At 40.4% G+C, this 24,550-nt stretch overlaps 1 protein-coding gene across 1 annotated transcript in view; it reads left to right on the top strand.

The window, feature by feature from the left end:
- ADCY2 (adenylate cyclase 2) overlaps nt 1-24,550 on the top strand; it is a 429,519-nt gene that overhangs the window by 225,446 nt on the left and 179,523 nt on the right. The window contains exon 4 of the mRNA XM_050792931.1: nt 7,531-7,680. Coding sequence (XP_050648888.1) covers nt 7,531-7,680 — 150 coding nt within the window. The remainder of the gene's footprint in view (nt 1-7,530; nt 7,681-24,550) is intronic.

Here is a 24,550-nt window from a genome sequence, read left to right as displayed (position 1 = left end):
CACATGTGTCACCTATTAAGTGGTGGTGAATGAAGAGAATTAGAAATGGTGTTTAAATGAAGCAAAACTTCATTGATTCAGATTAATTAGAGAGATGATCTGTCTAAATTAATGAAAAGTCTGAATTAGAGTGTGTTAAAGTTTCTTTTTTAAGCATTTAAGTCCACTGAAATCACCAGAACCAGGCAAAGTGTATATTGTTTGGTGCGGATCCTTAGGAGAGCTGATTTAAGACTAGTAAAATTGTTGTTTTAATTGGTGTATAATTTCATGTTTCTAAGTTTTTGAAAGGCATTGAGATGCAGCACTTAAAAATGTGTCCTCCTGTTGTGTCATTACTTTGGGAGACAGGGTTTGGGAAGACACAGAGACTGGCATTTTTAATAAGCCTCTTGGAAGATCCAGGACCATTCAGGAATTTGAGTTTCTGAAATAAGCAGGTCAAACGTCTTTGGAATAAGTAACATTCATTCAACTATCTGAACTCAAAAAGACCAAAGAGATCATGATTTCTATAGGTCTCATTGGCGATGTAAAGTTTAGGTAATCATTGATTTGTTGCCTGACCAATGTAAGATGCAATTATCCAAACATCAGACTGGGTCAGGAGACAGTGTTTCGGCTGTCCGGACGGAGACTAATAATGCTCACAAACATGCTTTGTAGTGTATAGATGCTCTCGGAATTGGGCTTGAAGCTGTGTTGAGACAGAAGGTAGTAGGGAGAAGATCTGGTAGTGTTGCTTTGCAGAAACGATGTGCAGAATAGGTCAAGAATGAAAAGGAAACATCTGCTCTATTTTGGATGCGAGCGAAGTGGAATAGGAGTTTCAGTGATAGTGATTCCCATGATTCCCTCTGCTTTAACTTATCATAAAGGACTAAGAAATCTCCTTTGGAGAAATGTAAAGCTCCATGTAACTCTTCAAAGATATTCCATCATAGAAATTGATGACGGTGTTGCTTTTTCCTTTTCCATTTTTATCTTTGTAACTTCCTCATACAGCTCATTTGTTTCATCATCTCTTTTCCCATAGTGGAGAGGAGCTAAACCCTGAAGCTAAGATTGTTCTGTGTGCTTGAAGTCAAAGAGAGAATGGACAGAAGAGTAAACAGAGTGACAGTACCCTCCTCTGCAGAAAATAGGGAAGCCATAAATCTTCATAGCTTGTGGTGTTTTCTTCTATGGAGTCCTGAGTATTGGAAACTCCATGTTATTCCCTTTTCTCTGGTTCTAAACTATAATCAAGTGAAACTTCTCCCCATCATTTTCAAGTTTGCAGTCACTGAACTGAGAAGTACAGGTCTGGATTTCTGCATGGTTAATTCGGCTTTCTCTTCTTGGAGGGAAACTGTGTTCTCAATGAATTAATTTGTGGGAGGAACTTTCTATCACGATCTGAGGATCTTCTAGGCTCATGTCTTCCAGTTGACTTTTAATGAGTTGCTGGAGCAGTTCTGAGAAGAGCAAAGGGCCCTCCAAGCTGCCATACTCTATTTTTGTCTAGTTATTGGCCAGACATGAGCCCTATCAACTTATAAGATTTAGCCCTTCATTCCAAATATATCTGGAAAAATAACATGATGTCTGCTATTCCAAAAGACTTAATAGCAACAGATGTGGTATAAAAAGAATAAAGAAAATAATAATCATGACCAACAGTACTATCTATTTTGTAATGGAAACTTCCATAGGAAATCAAATTGCAATGGACTCCCCATTTTTGGTTCTACTCTTTTAGCCCAAAGCCCTAATAACATCCACTGTTAAGACTGTTGGTGTTTCAATTTTCTTTATACCTTTCTCTCTAACTCCACTCCTCCTCATTTGGAGGGACTTCAAATTAGAAGATCCTAGCACATGACCTAAGGATCATTGGATGTCATTAACCAAAGCACAGTGTTCCTGATTGTCACTAAATGACTCATAAAGAGCAGAAACCCTGAGGCCACTGCACATAGCAAATTTAATTCTTAGAGGGCTGTGAGAAATGCTAAGGAGATGGGATTGGGATTCTCTGCAGCCATGTCTGAGAGATCAGTTAAGGAAAACTGTACCTGATCATTTTCTCCCCCAGGCAAGAGCGTTGCTTTCTGTAAGCCAAATTGGATGCTTATGATATGTGGTGAGCTTACTGAATATTCATTCCCAGCTCTCTTCATCATGTTCTTGTCTTCCCTTTTATTTTCCTTTGACTTATAATTGGTGTTTTTGCATATTTATGATCTGCTTTGTTTTAAGCTGATGACCTGTGTCAAATGCTATAACTTTTCTCCTTTGACATTGTGCAGTTAGTTCATAGAAAAAAAAAAAAAAAAACTGTCATTAAGTGATGGCATTTCCCGCATTACCAGGAGCCTGGCTTTGCCCTCAGCCTGCAGGGTGCTGCCTGGTATCTGCGTGGGCCATTTTAGTTTGCCACCCCAACATGAGGTTAAGAATTAGAATAGTAAACTCTTTAAAATGCATAATACATCAGAGCCACAAGGAGGAATCTGAGTGGTCACCTAACTCATGTGATAATTTCTCAAATGTTTAAAGACAATGACCTGATACCCTTAAATGTTTTCTTCCCAGATGAAATAGTCCTCAGATGGGTCACACTTGTGCCTCATAACCTGGGTGAGAGCAGCCTGACCCTCCCTTCACTCTCTTCTCAACAGGCACAGATGCATGAGCTGAACCAGTAAAGGCTCCATGGGCATATGGTCTCCAAGAACTTAACATAACTTTAAATGATGAAAGCACTTTGCAGCATAAATACAAATGCTTTATAAAGAAAAAAATCAGTTTCTTACAAAATACATGTGTCTCTTTAGAAATTCCTCAGAAATGCCTTCCCCATGCCCTGGAGGGGGTTGCGTGTGCGGTGGAGAAATCTGGCCGTATGCGTATGAATTGGGGCTGTGTAGAATGTACAGGGATAGTCTGGAGAGCCTCTCCCGGCCTGGGGGCAGCCCTCAGGTCACTTAATTTTTTAGACCTTTTGTTGCCCAGTCTATAAGATGAAATAATAAAACAAGTCCCTTCTCCTGATTGCGTTGCTCTCTGTACTCTTAAGGTAAAAAGATATAAGGTATATTTAGAAGGGTTATGGTGGTCATTATGAAAGCAGCAAAATAATAATAATAATTTGCTAGTAGACAGCATGCTTCCGAGAAGTACAGGATTCATTAATTTGCATCCTCTGAGAAGCATGCGAAGTGTTGACAAATCACCCCACATTTACATCAAGAGAAGATGGGGAGCAGTGCGGACAGCAACCTTCTGTGAGGATGTGTGGGCATGGTTCCACTTACACAGATTCCAGACCCCACACATGCTCGATTTTAAGACCTGGTTTTAATCTTCAGGGTAAACCTTGACTGCTGTTATTACCTTAAATAATTTATTTCCTTCTAAGAGATCTCTGGAGGCCAAGTTCCTCTCCTGTTTTCTGACAGATGTGAAAGTAGCTAAATGAAGCAAGAAGATAAAAGGAGACAGCAAGATGGTATGATGTTATAAAACAAACTCAACATTGTGGAAATAGGATTGTTTGTCAGAGGTTCTGCTTAATAGTCCTCTGGAAAATAAAATACTTTGATATTATTTTTGAAAAGAAAATTGTAACCTAATCACTTTCTTGCAGCTCTAGGTCTTGTATAAAGTCATTTCATGCATGCATCATTTTAAAAGAAAAATTATTTAGGACATCAATTGTATTTGTAAATGTGTGTCATTATCAAAATGCCAAGGTCAATTCAATTAACCTTAGAATATAGGGATGAAACCGGGTATTAGGAACAGGCTTATAATTCGATAAGTTTTCCATCAGGAAAGACATATCATATTCTATTTGACATTAAAGCCCTATGTTGTTTATTGCTTAAAAGTTTTCCTTTGAATATAGAAATTAAAAATCAGTAAATGCATTCTTTCCCATTCTCTGTAGATAGGAGGGGTTCAAATTACATTTGTTGGAAGCAATGCAGCATCTAGAATGAATTACTCCAAGAAGGTTTTTCCTTACCTGCTGTGGCAGTGCAAATGTGCCAGTAGAATGTGGCAGTCGGAGAGCATTGGCTGGAAGACAGGCAGCAAGAAGTGCAAAACCTTATTGCTCTCTAGGCGGCCTCCCCTTGCTTGGAATGAGCTTCTGTTGTCAAATGTTTGGAAACCTCTCAATGGACAAGAAACATTTGCCTGGTCAGCTACACTGGCTCTGTGCACAGGGCCAGGCAGCACGGTGGAGAGCACCCTAAATTCAGTCTACTGCCGCAGAGGAGGGACTACCCTATACAGGCTGCCTCAATGTAGGGGAAGAAAAGCCTGTGGCAAGCTCTGTTGCAACAAGGGCCTCCGAGCGAAGAGAATTCAGAGGAAATAAGTGGGGAGTGGGATTCTAGGAAAACAGGATAAGACAGTACTCGCATTCCAGAGGGTAGAGACTCGCATTGGAGCCTCAGTGTTGGTATCAAAGTGCCCCATTTCTATGCCCTGCAGAGGAAGCCCAGGGACAGATGATGGCTTCATTCAGTTCTGTTGCTTCCACTTGGTTTTTATTGTGGAGGAATTTACTCCCTAAAATGTTGACAGGTTTGCTTCGAAAGCATTTTCTGAGGAGGAAGAGAAAAAGCTCTCATGAATAATCACTGAGTCATTTTTATTATTATTTCAGCTACACCTAATAAGGAAGGAGTTAGTATTTTCTAATTCTGAGCAGCATGGTTTGTGTTGGCTTCTCTCATTTCCTGCATTCTTTGGTGCGCTGTTCTTCAAAGCATATCCAGCAATGACAAGATCTGAAGAACTTATAGCAAAGCAGATGGTCATTTCGCAGAAGCAGAGTGTGGCAGGACTTAACTGACAATGCACCATTGGACATGGTGCTGAAATCAACTCCTGTTCAACTAGGGGAGGGTCCCCTCAAATCGGAAGCCAGGAAGGTCATCCGGACTTTCCACATGCTCCAGGATGGACATTCTCAGAAGAGGTGATGTGTCAAAGTATGGCCTTGGGAAGGAAGAGAGCCCTGTGATGCTAGAAAATGTGTAGAAGTAACACTGAAGACAGCCACATTGCTCTGAAGCGCTGGGCTGCTGCACCCGCTTACACACAGACTGTGAGCACATATGCCTTCCACACAGAGCACGTGCGTTACCTGCATATCACATGCACACACATCACCCAAGCATGCATTTCACACACAGATTACACACAAGTTACATGCATGTATGCACACCACATGCATATACCACACACAGATCACACACACAGAGGAATTCCCAGTAAAGATTTTAATTATCCATACTAATGGGGAGGAGATAAAATATAGATGCATAACTGGACATTATGGGGGTTAGCTGTGAGAATATGGGTGAGCTTTAGGATCTCCCTGGCCCCAAATCTCTCTGAAATGAGTGAGTTACATGAAACATCATTGAAGGCCCCTTCTAATGTGCATGATTCTGGACCTCACTTCTATTGTGCATCTGCATTTATTCAGAGAGAACCTCATCACATCATTCTTCCAATTCTAACTCTGTCCTTTTTTTCCCCCTGTATCCCAAACATTTATTTTCTAGGACTTGAGGAGGCTAATAATTAATATCACTGTTTTCCTCTTGGGTTCAGAACCCTTTGAGAGATAGACAAAGGCATTGGGTAGATGGAGAACAAAATGTCAGCTTATTACTCTTACACCTATTTGGAGAGTGCAGTTAGGAATAAATGATCTTGCTGATTATCCCCTGAGTTTACCCATCTTTCCCTACAGCCATCTGCCCTCAAATCAAGGTCTTTCTCAGCACAGAGGCAAGTGGCCCACTAGGTCCACTGCTTCGCTGAGAATGCAAAACATGAAGATGATCACCCACTTTAGGGAGGAAGACCCTGCTTATGGGGGAGGATGGGCTAAGATGCAGAGAGTTCATATCCTTTTCCCAAGCCCTCCAGTTAGACCGATTCCTCCTGCTCTCCTTGGCAGAAGTGACCCCCCCTACAGAGAGGGAGGACAGCTATGATTCTCTGTTCAGTCCTGTCATGGGGAACCTTGAAGATTTAGGAATAAATTTCCCATGATGGGTTCCAGCCACTCCTGCTCACCACGTTGGATGATTAATGTGATAAAGTGGTCTGTGTTATGGGGAGATTCTTAGGGAGGAGCATAGGATATTTGGAACTGATGCTGCTGAGTTGTTATTAAAGCCACTAGTGACCTGTCTTGGTGATAATACAAGTCATATGGAAATGGAGGGTAGGTTGGATTTTAACCAGATATGTCTATCCACTCACAGACAGGTCTGTAGGTCTTGCCCTGGATACACAAGAGCTTGCTCCATGTGAATAGTGGGCCACACTAAAAAGACTATTGTCATACACTGTTGATGAGAATGTAAATGGAATATTTCCTGAGAGCAATTTTGCAATATGTATCAAGAATTTAAAAATACTTGTGGCTTTTCAGTAATTATGTCTGAGGAAATGATCAAATATGAAGCCAAAGCTTTATACATGAGGTTGACCACTATAGCATAATGCAAATGCACAGAATATTGATAAGTATTAAACAATATGGACATATCTAAAGGACAATCCAGTCACAGAACTGAATATTATCTAAGCATTTAAAATCTTGTTTCTATGGAACTTATATGATCTAAAAAATATCTTATTAAATGTTAAAGCAAAGGACAAAAACTACATTCAGAATGAACTGAAGCTTTTTGGAACGAGAGAGAGATCTTGACAAAGTAGAGTATGCCACCGATTTTGAGAACACGGAGGAAAACGGAGTAGGTAGACAAGGCCATATGGACAGCAGAGTGTTCTGCTCGGGCAGGACAATTACAGATTATTTTTAGTTTTTCTTTATATCTTTGTTTTTCTCCCAAATTGTATGAACATGAATTGTTTTTATCATCAAAAGAATAATGAGTTTTATGTTTTGAAAGACTACCATATTTCTACATAAACAAAAGATAATGGGTGAATGTCAGTTATCCAGGCTCAGCAAGTACAGTTTTGGTGTGAGGGCAGTTTGTATTAGTCACCTAGTATCGCAATAATGCTGCGTAACAACCATGAAATCTCAGAAGTACACAATAATAGACTGCAGGTTGACTAGGACAGCTCTGCTCTATGTGTCTCTCATCGTGGGACTGGTGGGCTACCCGGAAATGTTCTTTTCCTAATGAGGTGCAAGAGAGTGACTTGAAAAACAAGTCACTCTGGATCTGGATCTGGCTCATGGTTATTTCTGTCCACATTGCATTAGCGAAAGCAAAGCAGATCTCGTGACTGAGCCCAAAGTCAAGGGAGGGACTACAAAGTTGTCTACCAAAGGGCATGGATCCAAAAACAGGGTAGAACTCTTCTGGAGACTGATGTTTTCTGTTAAGCAAATAAAAATGTTACTTTGGAAGCAGAAGTAAAATTAACTTCCCGCAGTTATCTCTCTGAAGACAGTTGCTAATGTGTGCTTCGTTTTGATTATATTCACGAGTGAGAAATAGTCACCCTATTGAGCAGTTCTTTCTGTCTCCTTAGATCCTGGCCAATGTGATCATTTTCATCTGTGGGAACCTGGCGGGAGCCTACCATAAGCACCTCATGGAACTTGCTCTTCAGCAAACATATCAGGACACCTGTAATTGCATCAAGTCCCGGATCAAGTTGGAATTTGAAAAACGTCAACAGGTAATGCATGTTTTTCATCTTACATCCACATTACTTTAGGCATTATCAAAATGATGCTGTTACTATTAACGTTGAATGTGGTTCATTCATTCATGAGCTTCAGAAAAACCAGAGAAGACACCCTGGGCTCTGCACCTGGGAAGTGTCTTAGTCTGCTTAGTGCTGCTATAAAGGAATACCTGAGGTTGAGTAATTTATCAAGAAAAGAGGTTTATTTGTCTCATTGTGCTGCAGGCTGCACAAGAAGCCTGTGCCATATCTACTTCTGATGAGTGCCTTTAACTGCCTCCACTCATGGATAATGGGTAATGTGCAGGGATCACTTGGTGAGAGAGGAAGCAAGAGAGAGGCAGAGAAAGAGGGGCAGTGCCAGGCTCTTTTGAACAACCAACTCTCATGGGAACAATAGAATGAGAACTCACTCAAGCTTCCTTCCTAGGGAGGGCATTTATCTGTCCATGAGGGATCCACCCCCAAGACACAAACACCTCCCACCAGGCCTCACCTCCAACACTAGGGATCAAATTTCAACATTAGATTTGGAGGGGACAAACATCTAAACTGTAACAGAAAGTTATGATCAAAAGAGCAAAGATGGCATCTTCCCCATGCAGCCTTCAGACCCAGGGACCCAGGATCACCCACAGCCAGATACACCAACCATCATCAACAAGTGGCTGGGGAAGTCAAATAAGAACAGTTCGTGAAGAAACTCACTTCTGGTTAGTGTTTGTGGCAAGCGTTTGCACCAGCAGAAGTACGAGCCCCCCCCCTCCACCCCCGCCCGCTCACCGCACTGTGCCATCATCGCAGCACTTCCTACAGCACCTGTTGCCCACGTAGGATGAAATGTTGGAGTCTTCCTCAGGGAGGTGATTGAAGAGTCTGGGGAGGAGCCAGGTGTCATTGTCAGGGGTATCCTAGGTTGATTGCTGTGGGTGACACAAATGCACATCAGGGAAATACATAGACTGCAAGGAAGCATTACAGAAAGCAAGCAATGGAGACAATAGGAGATGTGCAGGGACAAAGATATCACCAAGCATGGTGGAAAGCAGGCACAATAGATGTGCATGGAGAAGAAGCCATAGAGGGGCCCTGGATTTGCTGTGCTTCACTCCGGGTGATGGCGGATCAGCTGTGTGTTCCTGGGTTTGTGTATTTCTCACTGGGAACCCAGTCTGTAAAGCTAATAATTAGCATGGCTGGCTATAAACCCTCTGCTCCCCCTCCCTTTGGGCCTTCATCATATTACCTATGCTCTTAGCAGTGTTTGGCATATCATGGATTCTTAATTATTGTTTGTTATGTTGTACTGAGTTAGTTCACCCTATAAAATTTCATCAAAGTGTATTGTGGTGGGAGCAAAAAATATATCCTTTAAATGTTGGCACTAGTCCTTTGTCTGTTTGTGGACTGCTGAATGGTAATCACATTCTTTTTTGAAAACAGAGATCCAGGATATTCGTTCATTCATTCAACAAATATTTAGTGAACACCAAGGCTGTGGCAGGCATGGCTCTAGGCACTGGGATATAACTGTAAACGCTGCCTTTGCATTGGTGTGATTGGCAAATATTATGGTTTGTTTTTTAAAAATACATTTTGTCTTACCACCTATATAGCAAAGGTATTCGGGAACCGATGTTTTTGTTTGTTTCTTTGTTCTAGATGTGTCTCAAATTCTGAATTCAAAATTAAGAGACATAGACAGTTGTTAACTTGGGACTATTATCCAGTTTATCCTTATATACCTATTTTCAGTAAGTTTTACATCTGGGTTCTAGAAAATTCCACAGTTTCGACAAGTAGCACTGAGCATTTGTGGGTGGTCCTGCTGTAGCGCATGCTACAGTTCAAATGTTTTGGGAGAGTTGGTTTCCTTTCTCAAGCAGTACAGACTGGAGCAATTTGGGCCCGACAGCCATGTCTAACTTTTTTTTCATCAGCTCTGTCATCTCCTTCAAAATAGCACCAAAGCTACAGAGAACAGAAATTCCAAGTAGACGGATTACATAACCTAATATTTTTAGGAACAGCCTTGATAAAAGCAGTGTCAGGTCACTGACCTCACCTGCACATCATATTTCTCTGAAGAGACCTGAGCGGCCAAAAGCACATGGCGTCCCTTGCCACAGTGAGCTGAGGGTTAGAGGAGCCACACTGACCTTGTGGAGCTCAAGAACTAGACCATGATGGGAGACATTAGAAAGACATGCATCTACTAGTTTCAGAAAAGAAGCCAGTGATTCTTTTAAAAATAAAGAAAGTGAGAAGGGACACTTTAAAGAAAAAAGAAATGATATTAAATATGTTTAATAGAATACAGCTTTACCTCACAGGAGCATTTTGTCACAAGCGTTGGAAGTCCATTTCCAGAGTCTACTCCTAGAATGCAGTACCTTTCTGGTTAAGGCTTCCGAGAATATGTGTCTATGATGAGATGTGTTTGCACTTTTCTCAGACCAGCATGTAATTAAATGGGAAGAAGAGATTATCTTGGTTTTAAAAAAAAAAAAAGCCATCAGTAAGGTATAATCTGATAGATTTAAGGAAACAAAAAAACTGGCCAGTGGCAACCTGTGTGACCTTCATAGAAGGGCGAGGCCCCGGAGACACTGAGGCCCAGTAGGGCCACGGATCAAATTCAGGTTTGGGTTCCACATGTCACTTCCTGCTCGCCCTGCATCACAAACCACCTTTCGCTTCATCCACAGTCACTGTGGCCAACAGTAATGTCCTTCAGAGTTCTTCATTCAGGAAGGATATGTGTTGATCAGCCAGAAAACAGTGTCAGTCATTGTTTAGATACATAAATAGCATCCAATTTAATGTACACGTTAGCAGCTGTGTCAGAGAGAGCTGCTGCTCCCAGAGGTTGAGAGGCGGCCACCTTGGGAGTTCCTTGGCCTCGTTTCACAGCCCCACTCTCTGCTGTCCTTCCTCCTTGGAGAGGATGCAGTGGCGGGTGAGCCCAGCAAGCCGTCCCTCTTCACCCAGGATGGGAGTGTGCGGGGGGCGGGGGGCTATTGAAACTATTGGGACCTGTCTAATGATTCTGAAATCTTTTCAAAATTGCAAAACTCCATGCTTTCTTTTCTTCAAATTTTGTGACATTTTTCAGATGCAAGTGAGATGAATTTCTAAAGATCAAAGCCCATGCTTGAATAAAGTGGCTATTTGTACTATAAGATTTTGAGGGAAGAAGGAATGAAAAATGTTGCTAGAGATTTTCTCAGAGTTGTGTTCTTGCCTTAAAAGTGTTCTCATTATGAACAATAAAAATCATGACTTCTTACAAGGTAGGGAAAAGAACGCATTGCATTGGAATTGAGGCCACCTTTAGAAACTGAAGGTATTCACCTGTCTCGAGTTTTGACTTTTGTCTTAAGTTTCATATCCCGCAGTAAAATCCGCGGCTGTTTCCTGAACACCGGGTAGTGTGGCAGATGGCTCTTATCAGACCTGAGAAAACATATTTCAGTGAGTGTTGTTCTCTGGGGTATGTAATAGGCTCTCAGGAATTAATGAGAGCTGGATTCACAGCAAAACAAAAACAGTGTTTGCTAACTGCCTAGGCAGTTGAAATAAATGCTGTTTCCGTAGGAGTAAAAGCCAGGTTTGCTATTTCATAGAGGGAGAATAAACCCTCTTTGATTTATATATTGTATTTGTTTTAAAGTAATTTAACAATTTGTGTGTGTGTGTGTGATTTACTTAATCTAAACCATCCTGTGGATCAAATATGACAGAACAGTCCTTTTAGTAAAAAATGCTGGTCAAGCGAGGCACAGGGACCCCATGCTATACCTGGATTCTGCAACTCTCTGTGGGGGTTAGTGAACCAGTAGTCTTTCTGGCTGTCCTTGGATACAAAATTGTCTTCCTCTCTGCAGAATTTAGTGGAACAAGAAATTGATCCTTGGGTGGTCATGGTTGGGTAGATAATGACAAACTTTCCTGTTTTTAATCCTAATGTGATAGCAGATATTACAATGACTTTATTGAATGCGTTTTATGGCTCATTTGTTTTGCAAGGTGAAGAGTTTTTGAAGTTTTTCTAGATTTGGGCTGCTAAAACTTGGAAAATCAAACAGAAGCAAGTACTATTTCTTTAAGTTTTTATAATTTCTCGGGTAGTTTATGTAGTACTTTATGTGTACTGTTGTATCAGACTCCTATTGCTGCTATAATAAATTTCCACAAATTTGATGGCTTAAAACAGAACAGATTTTTTATCTTACAGTTTCAGAGGTTATAAGTCCAAAATCAGTCTTACTGAGCTAAAGTCAAGATATTAGCAGGGCTGTTTTTCTCTGGAGATTTTGAAGGGAGAATTCATTTCCTGGCCTTTTCAAGCTTCTGAAGGCTGCTTGCATTCTTTGGCTCCCAGATCCTAGCCCCTTTTCCATATGTAAAGTCATCAGGACAGAATCTTTCAATTGCTTTCTCTCTTCTCTCTCTCTCTCTCTCTCCTTCGTGTTTTTTTTTTTTTTTTTTTTTTTTTTTTTTTTGAGACATTGTCTGGCTCTGTCACCCAGGCTGGAGTGCAGTGTCATGATCTCAGCTCACTGCAACCTCTGCCCCCTGGGGCTCAAGAGATCCTCCCACCTCAGTCTCCCAAGTAGGAGGGACTACAGGTGTCCACCACCACACCTGGCTAACTTGTTATTTTTTGTATTTTGTATTTGTTTCGCCATGTTGCCCAGGCTGGTCTTGAACTCCTGAGCTCAAGCAATCTGCCCGCCTTGGCCTCCCAAAGTGCTGAGATTACAGGCAAGAGCCACTGAGCCGGGCCTGTCTCTGACTTTTGATTCTGCTGTTGCATCTTCTTCCCTTTCTCTGACTCCAACCCTCCTGCTTTACTCTTATGGCTTCTATAATTACACTGGACTAACCAGGCTAATCCAAGATAACCTCCCCATTTCAAGATCTTTAATTTAATCACATCCACAAAATTCGTGGTTTCCCAGGAAACCTAACATAGTCCCAGATTCCAAGGATTAAGATGAAGATACTTTTGTGGGACCGTTAGTCGGCCTACCACTCTCTGTCTTCTTTATTCCTACAGCAACTCTAGGAACTAAGTCCCTTTTCCCATTTAAACCGAATAAAGAAACTATTCACATTACTTGGCCCAGATCACTCAGTGAGTAAGTGTAACTTCCAGGGCCCTTCTGTCTTTCATGTTGGTTTTGCATGGGTTTTCTGGTCTGATCTCTGGGAATGTTAACTGGAGATTTTCCAGGACATGAAGGACTCTTTGATGGAAGTCCTACAAAGAGTAGAAACAACTCTGAGCAACTTTAAGCATCCAACATTGTATCCTGCTGAGAAGCCAATCAGTAGCTGTTCTTCCATTGAATTCTCATGCACTAACATGAAGCAACAGAAATCAGCTGCCGCCCTGCTCCCTCCATGACCATGCCGAGGCATGGGGAGAGTTTGATGCCAGCCATGCCATCCCCAAAGATCCCTCCAGGATCAGCTTTCTTTTTCTTGGAGGCAAGGAGATTGAACAGAGGACTCTGCAGCTTTGTCTGCTTGGACATGTGGTGGTGAGTTATTCAAAACAGTCTTTTACCAACCCCATCTCTGCATGTTCAGTTTACTTTTCACCAATGAAATAGACCTTAGGCGGACTCATCAATGACAAGACTAATTGTTTTACCCAATTGTCTTCACCTGAGTTGGTACGTGGACTTGAGTTGAGGCATCTCAACAGTTATGTACCTTTTCATAAAGCCAAGCTGAACGTTAGTCATGTGAGAGGAATTCAAGCCAGTGAGGCTTTCTCACTGCAGTTGCTGAAGAATTAAAGCAGCACATTTTAATGTAAATGTCATCCCTGAGCTTTGAGGTACAGGGCTGGGGGACATGCCCAACAGAGAGAGCCTAACAGGAGAAACACACATCGTGCGGTAGGTACAGTTTGGCTCAGATACAAAGGCCTTTCCTGGGTTCTGGCATCTCAGACCATTAATTAAACTCTCCCACATCCCCCACTTATGTTTTTGAGATCTCCACTTTTCATCTTTTATTAAATCATTAGTTGTGTCATTCTTTCTTTGGTATCTCTTCCTTGATAAAGAGGCCATAACTTACATCCATCTTGGTCACCACATTTTTTTCATTTTATTAAATGATTAGTATATGCTTTTCTCTTTGGCATCTCTTCCCCAATGCAGAAGGCATAGCTTAAGCCAGTGTTGGTTATTGCTTTTTTCTCAACTCTCATTAGTGAAAGATTAAATGATGTGGAAGATGACATATACACTTTACTTGAAAATTGAAAACAAAAAAAAAAGAAGAGCTGAGATGTCATAAAAGGTTCTCATCACAGTGTTTGCTATTCCAATCCATCAGAATGAACTTCAAGAAATATTTTCACAGTTTGCACCCCATTGTATTATATGGGTTACTTAAATTCTCATGAAGCTCAGTTGTTATGCCTCATTGAGAAATTCCAGGACAAGATGTTTCAGAATGCTACAATTTTGCCGTGATGTCAATGGGTGCTTTTCAATGAGAAATGAAAATTAACCCCAGAAAAATGTCAATAATCCTTAAATCAAGTGTGCAGTATTTTCTGAGAAGTCCTTTAGTTAGAAGGGTTGAGATCACCACATATTTGCGAAGATTGCAGTGAAGGTTGTGCTATGACTGTGCACTCAACCTCCTTTAAGGAGAAATCAATAGTTACAGATCCAGGATCCAGGGGGAGGATGAAGGAACTCGCAGGAATCACTATCCAGTCTTGATGCCTAACAAAGAACATAAATGCAGGCCATTAGTCGGGTTTACAAAAGCCACATTAGCAAGTATTTGTTCATTCTTTAAAAAAAAAAAAAAAATGGACATTTTGGCCAGGCGTGGAGGTTCATGCCTGTAATACCAGCACTTTGGGAGGCCAAGGCGAGCAGATCACCTGAGGCCAGGAGTTTGAGACCAGCCTGGCCAACATGGTAAAACCCCATTTCTACTAAAAATACAAAAATTAGCTGGGCATGGTGGTAGGCACCTGTAATCCCAGCTACTCTACTCGGGAGGCTGAGGCAGGAGAATTGCTTGAACCTGGGAGGCAGAGGTTGCAGTGAGCCAAGATCACACCACTGCACTCCAGCCTGGCAACAGAGCGAGACTCCGTCTGAAAAAAAAAAAAAAAAAGACATTTTGCTTTAAAGGAAAAAAAAAAAAAAGAATTATAGCAATTAATGCAATTAATCAAGCAGAGATTCTTTTAACAATTAAATATATGTAGGTGTCTATTTACATCATGGCAGTAGAAAAGCCAAATGATAAAGTTAAACTCTCTAGAAGTTTCCTCTGTATATGAAACTTGAGCAAGACCTCCTGCTCATGTCCCCAGTGAAGAAGCAACTCACCTGTCTTGCTGAAGAAACACCTGCAAACAGTTATATTACTCCAGATTATGACAAGCAGATTTTTGTCGATAATACGCAAGAAGCCCCCAAACCCAGAAGTCACATACTAAGGAAAACACCTGATTTTGATGTTTCTGAGGGCCCTCGAATTTTCAGTATTTCCTGGGGACTGCCTATTTTTAATACTCTGTGATATGGTACTTTAATGCTGGCAAAAATGTTTAATAGGCAATGGATAATCTAGCAAAAAGATTCAAGAAAGTTTGACATCATTTGATAGCAGTAAATCCAATAAAAATAAATCCTAAAATCAGCCCTTTTGTTTCATTAAACATTCTTGTGATATCTGTCACATATAGAAACAAAACTCAAATCTTCTGTGATTGCTGTTGTATTTTTCTTCCGCAAATGTAATCACAGGTAGGCCACTATGCCTCTTAATGGGGGGAAAGGCATTTTGAACTTCCTTTCCTGGTGCTGACTTCAAAATGTTAAAGTTACTGATCATGCATATTTAATAGTATATTACCATGAGCACAGCTGCAGATACATATACCTCCTACGGCACTAGTGATGTGTTTACTGAACCAAGGTATCCATTTATATCTGTACCAAATTGAAGGTTAGGACTCATGAACTTCAGGTTTTGTTAATTGCATATGTGTCTTCAAATGGTATTATTTTTGGAGATTTTACTTTTAGGGTTATCTGAGTGCTGTCAAGATTTTAAGAAATTTTATCCCAGAAATTCTGTAGAAGATTCCTTTAATGTATTTACATATGATGGGACATTTAATATTTGTGTGTTACTGGATGTGAAAATTCCTCCTCAAGACTAACATTGTCATAAAAGTGGACGATATGATGCACTCAGAATGCAATGCAAGAGGCATGTGAGACAATGATACTCACATAAACCCATTCATACCCTTTTCAAATTGCATAGTATTTTTACATCTATTCCTCTGTTAAATACAGGATTATGCAAGATACGGAAAAGCCCTCTTCTCCTATTTATCAAATTTACAGTTTTTTTGGCTTGTTAGGTTCTGGCGATTTCCCCAGGTTGGGGAATGCAGAGGTAGCCAAGACTAGAGGTCCCCGTTCTCTTTGTGCTTAAATTCTAATAGAAGGGGACAGACTGTAATTTATCAAACCCATAATTTCATGAGAAGAGATAACAAGATAATGTGACAAAGTATGGTGGCTGGAGAAGACCAAGAGGCCTGTTGGAGGGGCCAGGCAGGGAGGCTTCTCTGGGGATATGATATCTAGGTTGAAATACAAATTTCTGAAGGTCTCAGACCTAGGAGGGCCTGAGGAAAAGTGTTCCTAGCAAAAGGAGTGGGAACTACCAAGGTCTTGAGACAGGAGCCAAGTGGCCTGTTTGAGAAATATAGGGGCCAGTGGAACAGTTGCGGAGAGAGAGGCAGGAGCCAGACTACATGCCAGGCCTTGCAAGGTGGGTCAAGGACTTGGAATGTTATATTGAGTGGGAAGTCACTGCAGAGTTTTGAGTAAGATAGCAACGTAAACTGATTACCATTCTTAGAGGATCCTTCTGGCTCCTAGTAGAGGATGGGTTGGAGAAAGGATGAGTGTCAGTAGGTGACTCTTTGGAAGCCATGGCATACTATGGCAGCAGTACAGGCTGGAGACAGGAATAACTTTGGTGAGAGTAGACAGATTTAGGACATATTTTAACATTGATTTAGTGTGGGTTACTTTTGGATTAGATACTGAGTGAAATCAAAATAAAATAAGGAAGAGAGCTTTCTGGGTTTTGAACTTGAGCCACGGGATGATGGTTGGTGTGACATCTAACGTTTCAACATCTTTGGTCACGTTATTTATTGGGAGGTAAGGTAGAGTAGAAATCCAGAGTTGAGTTTTGAACAGCTGATTTCGAGATGCCAAGCCAGCAGCTGTACATAAGATCTGGAGTTAAAGATGTGAACTTGAAAGTCATCAGCATATAGTTGCTATTTCAAGCTACAGAACCAGATGACATACCCCAAGGAAAGAGTGGGATTAGGAAACACAAAAAGGGTCCAGGACCAAACCTCAAAGCACACGAATATTTGAGCAGGAATAGAGGAAGACGAAGAAGCCCAAGTCACTGAGAAAAATCAACCAGTTATATAGATGATTTATTTTTTCCTAATTTGGTCTTGAGTTCCCTCTCATGTTAGTGGCTGTAAAGTCTAGCCCTGCCCTTATGGGGATACTGGGGATGTGGTCGTGGATGTTTCCCATGCGCCTTTCATGGGATCCTTCTTTGACGTCACAGATGGCCTGATACCTAAGTGTCTTGCCTGTGGCCAGGTGTCCCTCTCATGGGAAGCTTGTTTATCCTGGCACGTGCCCTTGCGGCTCTCGTCTGACCTGTGTCCAGTTTATTCCTACCAAGACAGCCACTCTCCCAGAGAGGCCTGACCAGGAACAAGTTAGGATGGGGTAGAAGAGGCAACTCATCGGAACCCATGAAATGACAGAAGCAGTTTATTGTTTACAGATCTGGATAAGAGAGGGCGCAGCACCATTTGCAGGGCCAGCAAAAAGCAGGGAGGCATCCAGGACACACAGGGTCAACCAGCAGGTGCAGAGCAAGAGAGAGAGGGAGCTGTGGGCCAAAGCCTTTACTGGGGTTCAAGACATTATGCAATTGGGTTTCTAATTGGTGGGTTTAGAACATAGGGCACATGCCCTATGGGGTCATGCTGTGACTGAGAGAAGGTCAGCGTGGGTGGAATACCTGTGCAGTCTATGCAGGGTATGGGATTAGTAGGGTGTATCCAGCTGTCCCATGGGGAGGTGGTTACCAGGAGGCAGTGTACAAGGCAGATGTCTTGATTGACCACCTTGAGAAATTGCAAGGAGGTGGGGGAATGGAAACTGTGTCAAACATGATTAGACTTTGCTTGAGTAAGACCAATCTAAATTTAAAATTGATGCCAAAGCAACAAAAAATTGTAAGGATTCACTACAATAGAGGAAAAGCCAGAGAAATGGTTCAATAGAAGCCAAGAGAAGAAGGTATAAGTGGGATAGTGGCCAACATAGTCACATGCTGAAGACTCATAGTGAGAAGAGGGTGAAGGAGTGACCACTGGTCTTGAACAAATGGTGGTCAACAGTGGCCTGGACAATACGTTTGGGGCCAGGTGTGGTGGCTCAGACCTATAATCCCAGCACTTTGGGAGGCCGAGGTGGGCGGATCACCTGAGGTCAGGAGTTCAAGACCAGCCTGGCCAAAATGGCGAAACCATATCTCTACTAGAAATACAAAAATTAGCCGGATATGGTGGTGAGCACTTGTAATCTCAGCTACTTGGGAGGCTGAGACAGGAGAATCACTTGAGCCCAGGAGGCGGAGGTTGCAGTGAGCTGAGATCACAACACTGCACTACAGCCTGGGTGACAGAGTGAGACTCTGTCTCAAAAAAAAAAAAAAAAAAAAAGAAGAAGAAGAAAGGCAACTGAGTTTGCTGCATTACATTTACTAAATAGTCACAGCTGTAGTCCATTGTATATGTAGCTAATGTTCTGGTAATAGCTACTAAAAAGGTTTTAATCCAAATAGAAACAAAGGAAAAGTTTATTTTAAACTAGGCAAATAACCTGGAAAGCACGAAAAGGAATAAAATGTCAACAAAATTTTAGGTAACATGAAAAGAATACATTAAGACAGAAATTCAAGCCTCTACTAAGTTTAACTATGTTTTAGAAGCATATTAAAGTAAAAATAGAAAATTAAATGTTAAAAGTAAACCAACTGATCCTCTAGGCAAAAGAATCAGCACATATCAGTGCATGTCACGTTATAACCATATTCCAGGAAAGAACTGCTATCCAGAGCTTGAGAGTTTCAAGGTTGGGCAGTTTAACTACAAGCACAATCCTCATTATAAAAATGGAAAAAGCAAAAAGGCTAGGAGCTTCTCCTCCAGATAAACATCAGTCAGCAGCCAGTGGAATTATTAGAGCTGAAATGCAAAAATAAAAAAGCCTCGGGTGGCAGCTCCAGCCATCATGGGTTAAACGTGAGAAAGCAGCAACAGATATCCTGAGCCTTTCTCACTGCTGTGCTGTGGACTCGGGCACCTGGTGATTGAGCAGATTCAAGGTGACAGGAGGTTAGCAAATCGTGTTTGGCCTCCAGATGGAATTTTCTTTGTTATCATGTATTTTTGTGTGTGTGGTCCTATTTTCAATACCTTTCTGGCTCCTCGTGAGGCAGATTATCTGGGAAATTAACACTTTATTTTCTAAACCAGTAGCATAGAATAAAAACACAAATATTTTATCATTGACTGTAGAATGAGTTCAGACTCATCTGATAGAATTTGAGGCTCAGCAGGCCACGCCTATGACCTCTGCCCTGAAGGAAATGACCATCCCTTGGACAAAGTTTAGTTAGTAGTGTGGACTCGGCCATTCTAGTGTGTTTCTGTTCCTCCAGGGCAGGAACCAATGATTGGAGGAAGAAAAGTGCATTTGAAAGAAACAAAACACACTCCCAGCATGAGGTCAATGTGTGCAAGTGCCTTGCAGGAGTCTTAGCACAGGCTCTTCCTGTGACTTGGCTGGTCCAGGCATCACTGGAATGCGACAGCCATTTCAGCAGCCACCTGAGAGTTTGATCCCAGATGAAGTGACTCAGCGATTCATTTCCTAGGGTCATCATCTTCCTAGCCGGCCTGTTTAGGGCCCATTTCTGCCATCATGAAACTAGACCCTGAAATCTTTGGCGGTGATATGGTTTGACTCCATGGCCCCACCCAAATCTCATCTTGTAGCTCCCATAATTCCCACGTGTTGTGGGAGTGTCTAGGTGAGAGATCATTGAATCGTGGGAGTGGGTCTTTCCCATGCTGTTCTCATGATAGTGAATAAATCTCATGAGACCTGATGGTTTTAAAAACAAGAGTTTCCCTCCACTTGCTGCCATCCATGTAAGATGTGATTTGCTTCTCCTTGCTTTCCACCATGATTGTGAGGCTTCCCCAGCCACGTGGAACTGTAAGTTCATTAAACCTCTTTCTTTTGTGAATTGTGAACTAGGTGTGTGTTTATGAGCTGTGTGAAAATGGACTAATATGGGTGGCGATGGCTACTATTTCATTATTTTTCTTTAGAGTATTAGAACCTACTACAGTGCCCTGCATGGAGTAAGTGAGAACATATGCTCTCCAAACACCAACTGACAAAACACAGAAATATGTTCTGCACTAACTTGCTCTTTCTCTCTTGCTCTCTCTCTCTCTGAGCAACCTTCATAATATGTATTAATCCATACATATAATTAATTAGAGAAATATGGGCCTGGGAGGAAGAACAAAGCATTGTAAATCTCTTCTCTTTATCTTTGCTTGGTGTTTGAAGTTTCAAAATGACCAAGAGTCCACTGCACAGCAGTGAGAAAGGCCCAGGAAACCTGTTACTGCTTTCTCATGTTTAACCCAAGGAGATGGCTAGAGCTGCCACCTGTGGCTTTTTTATTTTGTAATAATTACTTATTAATAGTCCTAAAACCATGTCTTCCAGTACTTTGTACTCCTCATGGTTTGTAGCAATCCTTGGACTCCTGAGTTATTCTTACACCCTTTAGAGTCTCCATTCATAAATCTCTCCCTCTATTTTTTCTAAATTCTATGCAGGTTAAATGCAATCTTTGCACACCCATACCTCATGACTGCTCTGGATGAGCTCAGATATTATTGCATACATCTTCCTATTCATTATGAGGCTCACTTATATCATCATTCACAAAAGTAATACTTGGTCATCTTGAAACTTCAAACACCAAGCCAGGATAAACAGCAGAGATTTACAATGCTTCATTCTCCCTCCCAGGCCTGTATTCCTCTAGTTTTAGTGTAATTTTGGCTGACATATTTCTATGAACTTGAGTTATTTTAACCTTATTGTTATAGAAGTGATTAGTCTCCTTCCAGTAGGGAGTGTAGACGGATTTTTTCTGTGTTATGAAAGATGCAATTTTTATGTCAAAGATAAAACACAGGCTCGACATCATCCCAGCCTGTTAAATTAATCCAGATCTGAGGAAGAACAAGCATTTAAACTAGTCTTTATTAAAACACTTGACTGAGGGATGCAATTGTGACGACAGTTTGCAGGGTAATGAATCTTTAAAACAGTGTTAGATTTTGACATTGATAAGTACAGTAGTTAACATAATTATTATTCCAGATCTCCGCTGGTGAATTTTATTCACGAGTCAAGGAAAAAAGTGTTTAGAGGAATATTTACGAGTGGATATTGCAAGGTCAGTACAAAAAGGCAAATGTCAAACCACAGATTCTACCCCTTAAAGAGACAGGTAGATCATGATCAAAATCTGGGCTCTGAAGACACAACACTTTTATATGAGTGGGCCTCTTGAAAAGATATGAGTGGAATTGTGAATGCTTTATTGAAAAACAGAGGAAAATTTTTCCATTATAGAGCAATGTACTTCATCAACTGACAGAAATGAACATAAAATGTGACAAATTCTATATTACAGAGAATTGACAGATCTCTCAAAGTTGCCGATGAATAATGGGAGAATTTTAAAATGTCTTTAAAGTTTGCTTTTGGTATGTTTTCATGAAAAATGGTAACTTTGTTTCTCATGTAAATTAGCATTTATGACTACTGTCTTCTGCCTTTGGTAACATTATTTTTTTTTCATTTAATTGGGAAATGAACAATATAAGAGGGAAGCCTAGAGCAGATCAAATCAAGAATATTATTATGCAGAAAAATAGAAATATACCAATTTTATGGTATTTCATGGGTGTTGTCTCTATGCAACGACTGGTTTATTTCATATCTTGCTATCTTTCTTTACCCTTGAAACAGAGGATAATGGGCTACACTGTCTTCTAAGACTAAAGAAATAACAGCTAATTTGATTATCCAGCTGTGAATGGATTTGGAAAATTAGCTTTTCTGATGCCTCAAAGAAAGTTTTGTGCTTGCTCACTGTTCCGCCTTTCATCATTGGAGCACTCTTTGAATAGAGAGATAAGAAATTTGAAAAGCTGATCTTACCCTGTCTTCCCTGTCACTCTATGCATTTCAAGGCAGGAGATTATAAGAACTATGAGACCTGGTTCTGATGCTCTTCAGTCACAAGCCCTCTTTCAAAGATGTGGGTAGGGACCAGACACTCTACGATGCCTGCAGTCCTTTATAGCTGCTGAGGTGGGGCATTTAGCACCTGACAAAGATGTGGATAGTTTTGTAGATTACGTGGTAGCCAGACTGTCCATTACATTTGCCCCGAGATTCACAGATTCTATGAATCTCTATCTATATTGATTGTGCTAAAACTAGAGTTGTAAAAAATGCAGACCAAAAACACAGAGATTCCCAAGCACCTCAAACTTAAATAACAAAGATGATTGTGGTAAAAGATGTGAAGCTGTTTTTTCTCTTATTTATGAGTTATCATTCTGTGCTTTGTTCTATTATGATATCTCCTTTGTCATATATTAATTTTTTAAAACATTTTAGGCCAAATGGAACTGTCTCTTATTAAGGAGTTTGTCTCTATGTCCTTGTCCCAGTAACTTCACAGTTGTAATTGCTGTATTTGTAATTGCTATAAGTGCTGTATTGCAGTACTTCCTCTATCTTGCAAGATTACCACTACTTGATACTTGATACATGTATATAAAACTTGATATATATACACACATGTATATCTTGATAACAAGATATACATATAAATACATAACACATACATATATGTGTGTATATATATGCATGCATATATATGTATATCTCTTGTAAGATTACCATGAATATATCTTGCAAGATTATCATCAATGATATATGTGTATCATTTTGACTTTTATTTTAGATTCAGGGGGTGATAGGTTTGGGGTATGACTGATCCCGTTACCCAGGTCCTGAGCATAGTGCCCAAGAGTTTTTCAACTCTTGACCCTCTGCCTCTGTCCATCCTCCTCCCTCTAGTAGTCCCAGTGTCTGTTGTTCCCATCTTTATGTCCATGAGTACCCAATGTTTAGCTCCTACTTCCTACTTATAAGTGAAAACATGTGGTATTTGGTTTTCTGTGTTCTGTGTTAATTTGCTTAGGATTATGACCTCTAACTGCATCCATGGTGCTGGAAAGGACATGATTTTGTTCTTTTTTTATGGCTGCATAGTATCCCATAGTGTACATGTACCACATTTTCTTTAATCAGTCCACCATTGATGGGCACCTAGGTAGATTCCATGTCTTTGTGACTGTGAATAGTGCTGCAATGAACATATGAGTACATGTGTCTTTTTGGTAGAATGGTTTATTTTTTTCTAGGTATATACCCAGTAATGGGATTGCCAGGTGGAATGGTAGTTCTGTTTTAAATTCATTGGGAAATTTCCACATGGCCATCCACAGTGGCTGAACTAATTTACATTTCCACCAACAGTATAAACATTCCCTTTCCTCTACAGCCTCACCAGCATGTGTGGTTCTTTGACTTTTTAATACTAGTTATTCTGACTGGTATGAAATGGTATCTCATTGCGGTTTTAGTTTACATTTCTAATGATTAGTCGTATTGAGCATTTTTTAAATATGTTTGTTGGTGGCTTGTAAGTCTTCTTTTGCAAAGTATCTGTTTATGTCTTTTTCCCATTTTTAATGGGATTATTTGTTTTTTGTTTGTTAAATTGTTTAAATTTCTTATAGATTCTGGATAGACCTTGGTCAGATGCATAGTTTACAAATAATTTCTCCCATTCTGTAGGCTGTGTGTTTACAATGTTATTATTTTCTATTTCTGTACAGAAGTTCTTTAGTTTAATTAGGTCCCACTTGTCAGTTTTTGTTTTTGTTGCAATTGGTTTTGAGGACATAGTCATAAATTATTTCCCAAGATGATGTCCAGAATGCTATTTCCAGACACTATACAAAATGAACGTCACCAATGCATATAGTCACCAGACTGTCTAAGGTCAACATTAAAGAAAAAATTTTAATGGCAACTAGAGAAAAAGATCAGATCATGTACAAATGAAATCCCATGAGGCTAATAGCAGACTTTGTAGCAGGAGAAACTGGGGACCTCTTTTCAGCATTCTTAAAGAAAGAAATTCCAACAAAGAATTTCATATCTCACCAAACTAACCTTCATAATCAAGGGAATAATAAAATATTTTCCAGACAAGCAGGCACTAAGGGAATTCATTACCACTAGACCAGCCTTTCAAGAACTCATTAAAGGAGTGCTAAATGTGAAAATGAGAGAACGATACCTACTACCAAAAAACACTCAAGTATATTTTTTAATTAGAATTTTTTTTTATTTTTTAAAATCCTTTTTCTGTATCTACAGAGACTGTGGTAGGATTTTTTTTCAGATTTTCAAATATATTTCTTTAGCCTTCACATTCAGAAATGTTGGATTTTTCTATTTGTGAAAATATGCCATTAAATCAATCAGCATGCTTTTAGTGTTTT

This window comes from Macaca thibetana, chromosome 6, assembly GCF_024542745.1.
Source record: "Macaca thibetana thibetana isolate TM-01 chromosome 6, ASM2454274v1, whole genome shotgun sequence".
NCBI lineage: Eukaryota > Metazoa > Chordata > Mammalia > Primates > Cercopithecidae > Macaca > Macaca thibetana.
The sequence above is the reverse complement of the archived record's forward strand: the minus strand, read 5'-3'. Positions and strand labels throughout refer to the sequence as shown.